Source organism: Silurus meridionalis, chromosome 3, assembly GCF_014805685.1.
Source record: "Silurus meridionalis isolate SWU-2019-XX chromosome 3, ASM1480568v1, whole genome shotgun sequence".
NCBI lineage: Eukaryota > Metazoa > Chordata > Actinopteri > Siluriformes > Siluridae > Silurus > Silurus meridionalis.
Genome location: NC_060886.1, coordinates 13,636,982 through 13,649,047, shown reverse-complemented (window position 1 = coordinate 13,649,047; position 12,066 = coordinate 13,636,982). Strand labels below are relative to the sequence as shown.

The 12,066-nt window shown below is 38.3% G+C and overlaps 2 protein-coding genes across 4 annotated transcripts in view; one reads left to right on the top strand and one right to left on the bottom strand.

Annotated features, from left to right (window-relative positions):
- Positions 1–6: 6 nt before the first annotated feature.
- Positions 7–4,891, top strand: rab20 (RAB20, member RAS oncogene family). Its single transcript, XM_046844797.1, has 2 exons — positions 7–455; positions 4,046–4,891. The coding sequence occupies exons 1-2, from the start codon at positions 263–265 to the stop codon at positions 4,579–4,581; spliced, it is 729 nt and encodes a 242-aa protein (XP_046700753.1). The 5' UTR covers positions 7–262; the 3' UTR covers positions 4,582–4,891.
- A 1,000-nt stretch (positions 4,892–5,891) lies between these two features.
- col4a2 (collagen, type IV, alpha 2) overlaps positions 5,892–12,066 on the bottom strand; it is a 56,636-nt gene continuing 50,461 nt past the window's right edge. For all 3 annotated transcript variants that reach the window (XM_046844786.1, XM_046844788.1, XM_046844787.1), the window contains 11 exons: positions 11,913–12,020; positions 10,433–10,504; positions 9,694–9,819; positions 9,469–9,585; positions 9,146–9,307; positions 8,886–8,984; positions 8,625–8,771; positions 8,372–8,488; positions 7,872–8,063; positions 7,483–7,769; positions 5,892–7,398 (listed from right to left, as the gene is read on the bottom strand). In XM_046844786.1, the coding sequence (XP_046700742.1) occupies positions 7,144–7,398; positions 7,483–7,769; positions 7,872–8,063; positions 8,372–8,488; positions 8,625–8,771; positions 8,886–8,984; positions 9,146–9,307; positions 9,469–9,585; positions 9,694–9,819; positions 10,433–10,504; positions 11,913–12,020 (1,682 nt within the window). In that variant the 3' untranslated portion in view covers positions 5,892–7,143. The remainder of the gene's footprint in view (positions 7,399–7,482; positions 7,770–7,871; positions 8,064–8,371; positions 8,489–8,624; positions 8,772–8,885; positions 8,985–9,145; positions 9,308–9,468; positions 9,586–9,693; positions 9,820–10,432; positions 10,505–11,912; positions 12,021–12,066) is intronic.

Here is a 12,066-nt window from a genome sequence, read left to right as displayed (position 1 = left end):
GAGAGTTGAACTTGAACTTCCTAAACATGACCGCTCCAAGTTTAATACCATTCCACTAAAAGCGTTCTTTTTTTTACGATCGTAATCATATATGTACCCTTGGAGTAAAAGCTCAACCATGCCACGTGAGAAACAGACTCAAACACTCGTTTGGACTTTTTCCCCCCTAAGTGCGTTCATTTTTGGGTTTTAACGGGATAAAAAAAGTGGATTATGGCGTTCAGAGCTTGACCACAGCTGACTGTGTGCTGATTTGGTGACCATGGCCGAACCCACGAAGAAACTGAAAAAGCCTGATGTGAAGATTGTCCTGCTGGGTGACATGAACGTGGGGAAGACATCCCTGCTGCACAGGTACACCGAGAGGAAATTCAAGGACACTGTGAGCACAGTTGGAGGGGCTTTCTTTCTCAAGCAGTGGGGACCCTACAATATCTCCATATGGGACACTGCAGGTAGGAGATGAGGTTCATGGCCTCCAAAACCGTTTCAGAAACTTGCATTTTTCATTTTGCATTTGACAAACGTGTAGGGCGAATTACATTTATCTCATTCATTCAACTGAGCACTGGTTAGACATTCTTGCTCAGGGGCCCAGGAGTGGCAGGTTGGTGTGGCTGGGATTTAAAGTCTCTGAACTCATTACCCAAAGTCCACTGCCTTAAACACTACCCCCCTTAAAAAGCTTTAGGCTGTTCCTGATAGTACTGTACAAATGTCAAATATTACCTTGATTCATTCAAACGTTCTTTGCAGTGATAATATTTAGTGCCCAAAATTTGGTGCATGTCGTCCCATTGTCTCTGTGTGGTTTCCCCTGGCTTCTAAAAACATGACAGTAAGTGAGATCAAATTGCCCCTATATGTGTGTTTGTTTCTGTCTGTGTATCATGGACAGGCAATTTTCCACCGTATGCCCCTCCCTCACTCCCAGTATTCCAGGGAAAGGCTCTTGATCCACCACAACTCTAAACAGCTAAGGAAAGATGAGCCAACTATTTCCAGAATGTTCCCAGATTTACAGCGTCAATCAAATCATTTGCACCTGTTTATTGTTTGAGTTTGTAGTAGCATCTTTACTATAATCTTAAGGGCACTTGTGAGTATTAATTGTTGTGAGTGTATGCATTGGTCTCAATAAAGCTACATAAAATAGAAACATTTATTTATATTTTAGGAAACAAGGGCAGCTTAAACAATAAGATATCCTAATAAGAACAATATCAATCATACTAATCATTTTTATTCATGTAGCAGTATTAATTTTGGGTTCGATTCGAAGTGCATATAACAATCCACAATCAATACCTGCATATTTGAAATGCTACACATTATAGTAGTATGTAATGTTCGAACTTTTTTTTTTTTCCCCACAGTGCGTCATACATTCCGAACCATATATTTTGGTTTCTGACTTGAGGGGGTTCCTTATTTTCCCATACTGTAGCTTACATACATACATACATAATGAAACAGACAACCCAGTGAAAAAAAAACACCCAAATAATCTTTCACTTTTCTAAAACATTTTTAGTCTTAGTCATCAAGCTCTTGCGTGTTTTTTTTCGTCAGTCTTGAGTGTACAATGTGTGTGGCAATCATTAAACAGACCTCGTGTTTAGCTACGGTGCAGTAGCACAGAGACATAAGTCATATGATTCAGTTTACAAAGTATCATTATTAACCCAGACTGTACAATGTTCAAACAGCGCACATGTACACAGCCGACCAAAGCATCTGAGTCAACAAGGCCTTCTTATGAAACATCATGAGGTCTCTCAGTTTCCTATAATAGAGCAGGCATAGTAGACTGTTCCTATGAGAATGTGAACCAATTGTCACAGGACAAGTTGTCAAAGGTAATTACCTCGCTTCAATCACACACAATATGTTTTTATCTGTTCAGGACTTTTGCTCATTTAAATTGATCAGGCATAACATAATGACCACCTACCTAATATTGTGTTGGTCCCCCATTTGCTGCCAAAACAATCCTGAACCCTCAAGCTCCTTTAGCAATTTGAGCTACAGGAACTCGTCTGTTGGATCAGACCATACTGGTCAGCCTTCACTCCCGACATGCATCAATTAACCTTCGTGCCCATGAACCTGTCGCTGGTTCACCGCTGTTCCTTCCTTGGACCACTTTTGAAAGATACTGACCACTGCAGACCAGGAACATCCCCTAAAGAGCTGCAGTTTTGGAGATGCTCTGACCCAGTTGTTTAGCCATCACAATTTGGCCCTTGTCAAACTCAAATCCTTTTGATTGCCCTTTGTTCTGCTTTTAACACATTAACTTTGAGGACAATGTTATTTTGCTGCCTAATATATCCCACCCACTAAGAGATAAAGAGATAATCTGTGTTATTCTCTTGACCAGTATTTGTTATGCCTGGTTGGTGTATATCTTTCGTTCAACAGTGGCCTTACCTTTTTTATACTTGTTTCTGCTAGACCACTTCCTGTGGAATTAGTTTCCTTGCTGTTGACAGCTGACCTAAAACACTACAGATTTTTGTTCATCAAGCCGAGTCACGTGCTCGTGTAATGTGTGTCTCATAAAACTTTCAGTAATCGCTAGCGACTTATTATTTTTTAATATTTATTGAAGTGTGAATAATGAGTAAATTGAATAATGGACTTACCTGAAATTGTCAAAGTTAATTACCCCCCAAAAAAACTGATATTTAGCTGCAATAACAGAATGTATTCAGGGATATGACATTCTGGGCTAGACTGCTAGAAAGATTGGATTGGATGGAGTGTGTTAAGGAACAAGTCTTACTACACATTCCAAACTGGATTGAGGTCTGGGCCTTAACTTACTGAGACTAAAACATTGAGGTTCTTGGTTATTGTATCAAGGTAGAACTTAGGTGCTGAACAAAGTGCAAGAAGCAATGTGCAAAATAGTATTGAAATTGGAATTAACATAAAAGTAGTAAAATATATATCATAAAAAGAGAAGTAAAATGTAAGAACAATTGTTAAAACAGAAGAGAAATAAAATAAGCATTAAAACACAATTAAAATATACAGTACAGTAGACGTTATGTTGACGTTTAAAATGTAAATGTTAAACTATTATAATGTACATTAAATTTCAGAATGCCTTTAGGTTCAGAATGCTTTTAGTCATGTGCACAGTACATACCAGGAAAAAGCCGCAGGGTTCAAAACGTGGGAAAAAAGTAGCGGCTTATAGTCCGAAAGATATGGTAGTCTAGTCTCACATCCTTAAGTCAGCACAGGTGTACTGTGGCTGTGAGTGTTGAGGTGTGTACTGTGGCTGTAAGTGTTGAGGTGTGTACTGTGGCTGTAAGTGTTGAGGTGTGTACTGTGAGTGTTGGTGTGAACTGTGGCTGTGAGTGTTGGAGTGTACTGTGAGTGTTGAGGTGTGTACTGTGGCTGTGAGTGTTGAGGTGTGTACTGTGAGTGTTGGTGTGAACTGTGGCTGTGAGTGTTGAGGTGTGTACTGTGAGTGTTTAGGTTTGTACTGTGGCTGTGAGTGTCGAGGTGTGTACTCTGGCTGTGAGTGTTGAGGTTTGTACTGTGGCTGTGAGTGTCGAGATTTGTATTGTGAGTGTCGAGGTGTGTACTCTGGCTGTGAGTGTCCAGGTGTGTACTCTGGCTGTGAGTGTCGAGGTGTGTACTCTGGCTGTAAGTGTCGAGGTGTGTATTGTGTGTCGAGGTGTGTACTCTGGCTGTGAGTGTTGAGGTGTGTACTCTGGCTGTGAGTGTCGAGGTGTGTATTGTGTGTCGAGGTGTGTACTGTGGCTGTGAGTGTTGAGGTGTGTACTGTGGCTGTGAGTGTTGAGGTGTGTACTCTGGCTGTGAGTGTCGAGATTTGTATTGTGAGTGTCGAGGTGTGTACTGTGGCTGTGATTGTTGGGGACCAGGATTTCCACAAAAAGCAACCATTTTTTCCCCACTTGCCATTGTTTAAAACATTATACAAACCTTTTATTAAAGTGTAAAAAAAGTGATTTTATAAATTCATTTAATTCCTTTCCTATGTGCTTTCTCTTTATCCTGATTAAAGGTCGGGAGCAGTTCCATGGCCTTGGCTCTATGTACTGTCGTAGTGCAGCTGCAGTCATTCTCACCTATGACACGACCAGTTGGCAAAGCTACGTAGAGCTGGAGGAGCGCTTCCTATCCCTAACCGACACTGCCAACGCCGACTGCATCTTTGCCATAGTAGGCAACAAAGCCGACCTCACTGACTCTCATGCACAGGCTTCGAATCCGGAAGGAGAGGAGGGGACCGAACCTGCACGCTTGTCTTTTTCTTCCTCTTCCCTTCAACGCAAACAGGTGAACAAAGAGGACGCCATGGCTCTGTATAGGCGTGTCCTACATTACAAGGGGCTGGATGAGAAGGCCTGTCTACCCGCTGAAAGCATGTGCTTTGAGACCAGTGCGAAAACTGGCTACAACGTGGATGTATTGTTTGAAACAATTTTTGACCTTGTGGTGCCCTCAATTCTGAAGAAGAGGAATGAGGGCGAGAGCTCCACGGTCGACCTGGAAGCGCCGAGCACAGCTAAGAGGACTAAAGCTGGCTGCTGTGCTTAAGAAGGAGCACCAAGTACAGAAATGTGGATTTACTCTTTAAAACAATAAAGGCACAGACAGTTGTTTACATTTCATGATAAACTCTTGTAACTATTTCTGTTAGAAAGCAAGACCAAATTTCAAAATAGTAAATTTGTAATGATCAGTGTTGAGAGTTGTCATTGATGATTTTGAATTTTGTGTGATATGCTGTGATTCCTGGTGCTTCCGCTTATCCTATTAACAAAACAAAACATTGAACCAAATGTGCAAAAATATAAACTATGCATTTATTCATTAAAATAAATAAACACGATTGTAAGTTAGCATACACATACTTTTCATTTATCCATCTTTAGTACTCATTTTTATCTTTGTCACGGTTACAGTACGAGCCAGTGACCTAGGGAAGAAAAGCTTCATTGGGCCCTTGTGGTGCGGTAAAACAACAAATACCAGACCACAAATAAAGCAAAAAGAAAATGTTGAGGTCATGCAATGAGGTTTCATAAGGAGGCCTTCAGTCTGTATTTCAGATGTTCAGTGGAGCTGAGGTTAGTGCTCTGTGCAAGCTAAGCCAAATAAACAAAGTCAATATGCACATTGCTTTGCACACAGAATGGTATTTTAAACAGGTTTTGGAGCCTTTGTTCCACTTAAGAGTATCCTAAAACTACAGGTGAGAAAAAAAAAATCTAATTTCTGTGCTTTTATCTTTGTACTAACAGTTTGGTGAAGACCAAAATATGATTGAGATGTTCAGTTGTCCACAGTACTTCTGTCCAAAAAGTTATTTCACGTTTATCTCTATTAATTATTGCTACCGAGTGGATTCAAAGTCTACTCCAGGAACACTTGGCAGAAGGAATAAACCCTGACTGGGACGCCTGTCCATCACACAGCCCCTTGTGTACACACATTCACTACTATTAGCCAACTATTCCACCTATTGGAAGATATTACTTACCTCGCAGAAACATGAACATTAACCCGAGTTCAGAACTAAACCTGTTTTTCTGGAGCTTTGACAATGCTAACCGCTGCACCACTCTGTCAACCAAAGATACTCATAATAGTATTCATTATTAAAGATTTTGCAATTTGTAATGGTTTATATGTTCAGATTAATATAAAGAAATGCCTCCTTTTTTATTACAGTTGTGAGTGATATGTAAATGTAATGAAGCTCTCTGTTGAATATTTGTTTAAAAATCCTTTACACATATAGCAGTAGGCATTTTTATAACTCAATATGCCACAAAACATTCATGGTCATGGTCAATAATCATTAACTTGTCTTGATAGGATAAGCAAACAAATAACACAGCAAATGTGTACAAAGAGAAGCATTTATTTTGTTGATGTTCAGTAAGGCTAACAGTCACAATTATTCAGAACATGGTCTAAAAATATATTCCACATAAATACACTGTTAACTTGTTAATGTTTAATTCAACGACCCATTGTTTAAACTCCTTTTACTTGTTTATGGTCAGACAAGTACTATGCTATGCTATGCTATGCTATACTAGACATACACATCTGAGTGGCAATGGAATGCATGGCTGATCAAAGTACAAATCGGGTCATTCACCTGAAGAATTTGGTCTATTTATCATTAAATATCAGATTTTGTGATGTGATTTCTGTAGTAAACAATTTATTCATTTATTTCTTAACTGTACAAGAAAAAACAACTCTCATTAGGTATCAGTGCAGTCTGTGTAACAGAATAGAAACAAATGAATCCATAAACTTAGTTCAGTAAGACATGATGTTCTAAATGGCATTTTGCAGTTTTATCTTGTGGTTTGCATATTAGCGAACGTCTCGCTGTTCTGTAGCAATGTGAAGAGGTGCATGCTGGTGCTCAGAAGTTGTTGAGGAAGCATAGACTAATGATCATGCTGACATACTGTATTTCAAGTGCAAATTCCCCACAAAACAAAATGTACATTTGGTAAAGAGTGTTAGTAAAATAGAGTTCAATACCTGATCAAATTACTGATTAAAAACACAAATAAAGCAACACTAAGGTGAAAGTATCGTTTGAAACTAAACATAGTTTATAGTGAAAGGCAATTGGCTGTTGAATAACTCACACAGAGGTTCTAAGGGCTACAGGAAGTGTGACACATAGATGAATATAAGGGAAGCAGTGCATTAATATGGGCGTCTTTGGTTTTGCTGTATGATGTACTTTGTAATATCAATTACACAATCTCGCTGATGAGTGAGGTAATAAGTTAGAAAAAGCACCATTTCAAATGAGTAAAGTTAAAACAATTCTAAAGTTTCTGATGCTTCTTTGACCTCTCCTTTCAACACATTTACACATCTTCAGTCCTTAGGCACATAGGGAGGGGTACATATTGAAGAAGAAAAAAAAACTAATACTAAAAACTCTCCTTGATAGTGTAAAAGTATGTAATTACACAATTTATGTGAGCTGTTAACCAAATCTTTGTCAACAATCCTGTTTGGTTTATCAACTTAGTAGTTACTATGAGCTCTGTGAAACCCTACCAGGCGTTCTGGACTGAGCTGCACACAAAAATGGCTACACCATCAAGTTCATACAAGTTACAGGTTTTTCATGCAGACTTGGCATCGACTGATTCGCGAGAGGAGCTGTCCAGCTTTGAGTGTCTCAGACTCAGGGGAACTGTGGAAAGACTGGTCAATGGATGTTAGCCAGAAACTGTGCTTGTTAGAGAAGTAGTGACAGCTACCCTTCGCTCCATTACACTCAATGAAGGGAGTGGTGCGGAAATCCTCCAGACATGAGCCTGGAGACACCAGAGACTGGCCGCCTCCTTCATCTCCAGCTGCTGTATGCTGTGTATAAAAGACAAATTTTGGTAAAGAACATAGTGTGATATGATATTGTCCATCACAAATGGCAAATGTCTAAATGCTCACCATAAGGAAGGAGTAGCCAATCCATAAGCTTCTCCAGCCTGCAGGGCATTGTGGGATAGTTATATCCTGACTGTGTACAGCTATAGCCACTGATGGAGCCTCACATACTGAGCAACGGCTGATATAGGGCTTTATTTCTGACTCTTCCACAGGCATCATGGGAATAGAGGCAGTAGTGGAGAGCCAATAGGACTTATCGTTACGACTAGCATAGTAGCATACGTCACCAGGGTTGCAATACAGGAATGGCATGGTGTTAAAACGACGGAGACAAGAGCCTGCCAGACCTGGATAACATAGTAGAGAATATTTAAGAACCTGATTTGTATTGATTATATATAGCTTCAGTGTCAATCCTTTGGCATACAGATAAAGCCTTATTTACTTACCTAGGTCCTGATTATGAGCTTTCTCCTGCCCTTCAAAGTAAAGTAAGCTGTAGCCATCCCACAATTTGGACATTCCAACAGGGCACATTGGAGTCTGATCAGACTGACTGTGTTTCACCAGAAGGTACCCAACACTGACACTGCGTCCAGGCATACCTGGCAGACCAGGATTACCAGGACGGCCACGGTTTCCTAAAATGTAAACATTTCCCGTAGACAAAATTAAACTGATCACATAATAATTTAATTTATTTGTTAAAGCCTTTTATATTCCAGGCTAATAGGTAACAACCCCATACAGCATGTCTTAATGTTCACTACATTTATATTTACAAGTCGATAGTGACTGCTCTTCAACAGCAGTGCAGGTCACTTACTAAATTCTTGCTTATCAAGAAGCAAGCCACTGCTTGAATATCCTAAATTGAGACATAATATCCTCTTGAATTCATTTAAACTTCTTATCACACCAGCTTATTCAAGAATTCTGTGAGCTTCACCTTCTAGACCCTGAAGACCTTGGTGTCCGATTGGTCCATCATCCCCACGGAAACCTGGTGTTCCTGGTATTCCAGGCAGCCCTGGCATCCCCTTTTGCCCTTGTGGTCCATTATAACCTAGGACAAGAAAAAACAGTAAAGAAACTTTAACTCTTTTTTTTTCTATTTTATTTAATGAAAGAGTAGTCATTTTTATTTCAGACCTAAAATAAACAAATTGTTTAATATTTAGATTTTTGAACATTGAATTTACCCTGATCTCCAGGGTCTCCCACAGGGCCTAACTCCCCTCTTACTCCTTGTGTTCCTTGGTTACCAGGTGGACCAGGGGGCCCTCTCTCCCCTGGCACCTTCACAGGAACTGGAGGGAGTCCTTTGGCACCAGGGAGGCCAGGAGGACCTGAGAGAGGTAATACCTCAGTGTCAGAGTTATGTTTGTTATACACAAACATCTGAACATAGGAATTCAATTTGCCAAAAAATTTATAATTTCAAATAAAAAAAGAAAGAAAACCTGGTGGTCCAGTTCCTCCTTTTGATCCAGCAGGGCCTCTGTCACCTTGTAAACCAGTCGGTCCTGGGACACCCATGTCTCCCATTTCTCCCTTTATACCTGTAACCAATTTTATAAAAAATTAAATTAAATAAAAATAAATCAGGGGCACAGTCTAGATTAGACAAATACCTAGTCCATAGTAAAAGAAAAGGACATTTAAAGTGTAATGTTTTTAATTACTATAATACAAATAAAATTTCTGTTGTTTTGGGTCATACCTTTTCCTCCTGGTACACCAGACTCTCCAGAAAATCCTTTGTCTCCTGTGTTTCCTAATAGCCCTTTTGGTCCTAAGAAGCCAAGATCGCCTTGAGTGCCACGATCTCCTTTAGTTCCAGGTGGAGCTGGAAAACCTGGAAGACCAATCTTTCCGGGGGGGCCTAAACAAAAAAAGGATCAGAAAGGCTGATCAGACTACAAACATATAGGCTGATTTCTGTTGCAATGTTATGAGTTTTATCACTGTGGGAAATATGTGCTAATGTTGCTAACTCCTAATGTAATCTTAGCATGTTCTAATATTGTATTTCTAATATTTTACCTAGAAAACCTTTCTGACCAGGTAAACCTGGGTCCCCTGATAGACCCTTTCTGCCAGGAATTCCCTGTGCTCCTGGCGGCCCTTGCTCTCCTGGAGGGCCTGGCTCACCCTGATCACCTAAAACAGTTTAGTATTTTAAGTTTAGAATTTAAGTTTAAAGGTTAATTACAAATAATTTTACTATTTCAAAATCAGAGAGAACATAAAAGCTTAATGGTGACCCACCTGGATCTCCTATTGAACCTTTCAGCCCATGAGCTCCAGGGATACCGGCCTCTGTGTTGGGAATACCTGCATTTCCTTTCTCTCCTTTTACCCCATCCTCACCTGGTTCCCCCCAATCATCAAGACCTAATAAGAGTATATATTATGGGCATTGGAAACAAAAGCTGGTTAACAAGACAAGGCTATTGTAAATAATAATAATAATAATAATAATAATAATAATAATAATAATAATAATAATAATAATAATAATAAAATAGTATAAATTATTTGCATGGCCTCTCTTAAAAAATCTGCATCTTTTCAATGAATTTGATTTTTGCAAGCTCCTCAATCACAAGACATGATTCTCTGGTCAACAAAAACAAGTAAACCAGGAAAAAGAGGTAAAATAACCAAGAGAGTAAACATTTTTTTCCTCTCACAATCAAACAGATGGATTTATAGATGATCAAAATTGATTGCATTTACCCCAAGCCAATAAATGTGAGTGATTATGTAACTCCTTACAATTAGCCTGATCATTAGGCAACAAATTCTAAATTGCACATTGCTATGGATTAGAGCTAAAAAGATAATACATTGAATAGTTTAGGAAATATACCTTTATTTTGGTATTTAGGATTTGTTATACTAAGCATTCAGTATTCTGACAAAACATTTGGCTGTCCTATCTACCAATTTTGGTACATGAATCAAAAGATTACTTTTAAATAACTAAAGAAAGTTTAAGACATACCTGCAACACCTTGAAGGCCCTTTTGACCTTTAAGGCCATGCAATCCTGAAATGCCATCAAAGCCAGGAAAACCTGAAAAGAAAGAAAATAATTTTTTTGTTGCAAATTTTTCTTTTATTGCAACTTTATTAGTGAACCCACAGCATGTCACATTGAAGCTTGATTTTTCAGATTTTTTTGCAGTTAGTAATGGCTAAAATGAAAATGCATTGTTCTCAATGGCTACTGGACATTTCCAAGTATAGGTGGGGATGTGAGAAATTTTAAATGTTAATGAATGGTCATTTAACAAACTTTTGGTGCTTTTGGCAGTGTGGGCAAGTAAATTGGTGGGTTTTTGTTAAATATGAGCCAAAAGCATCATAATTAAAAAGAACCAAAGGCTTAAACTTTCAGTCTGAGTGCATTTAATTTTTAAAAAATTTTTTTATAGTTTCACAATTTGAGTTGAATCACTGAAATAAATGAATTTTTCCATACTCTTCTAATTTATTGAGATGCACCTGTACACTCAGTATCCCATAATGACAAAGTGAAAACAGAATTTACTTAAAAGAAAAAAAACAAAAAAAAATCACAGGATTTCCAGAGCTCACTCAGAGTGACTATTGGGTTCTTGATCGCCTCTCTTACTGATTATTTAGCTTGGCCAGGTAACCAGCTATGGTCACTGTGCTCTTTGCGAATCATCAGTGCAGCAGAAATTGTTTTTTTTAAGTCATTACTTCAAATAGCTGCGCCTTGCAACAATCCTATCTTTAAACTCTGCAGGCAGTTCTAGCTAAATTTCAAGTGTTGTGGCAAATAATCTAGATACTTACTTGTATGTATATAATAAATTTACAGACATTTCTGTTTTCACTTTGTCATTATGGGGTACTGAGTGTAGACTAATCAGAAAAAAAAAAAATTTCGATCTATTGTAGTATAAGGCTGCAACATAACATTTTTAAAAAGTAAAGGGGGTCTTAACTTTTTTCTGAATGCACTGTACTTGTTCTAATATGTTATCATTCTATAGTAACAGCCCATTAACAGGGACATGTAGTGTGGATGATACAAATTTGTCAATAACTAAATTTTAAAAAGCTTGTTTAACATAGAAAAACATTAGTGGTATGATGAAGATATATGGAAGGATATAATATGGAAGGAGCCTTTGGTGTGGGCACATTGTAAACATGTAAACTTTAGGACAAGGGGTTTGTACTTTCTGGCTCTCCATAGTGTGACAAGCTACATATTTTAAATGCTTTTAGGTTCAAGACAAAAAGAGAGTTTGTGAGAAGTATAATATATATATATATATATATATATATATATATATATATATATATATATATATATATATATATATATATATATATATAAAGCTGCTAAAATGTAAGTGATAACCAGAAACTTGTATTACAGATAATGGGTATTGCATAAAATAATTAATTGTACATTTTTGTATATCTGTATTTTGGATTAAACATACCTATTTGTCCCAAATGACCTTGTTTACCAGGGGCCCCTGCCTTTCCTGGTGGTCCAGGCCAGCCCTTAGAACCCTGGTTTCCTGGAAACCCAGGTTGACCATCAGCACCTGATAAAAGAACAGTTCCAGTTACGCGTGATTTCTCTTTATGTTT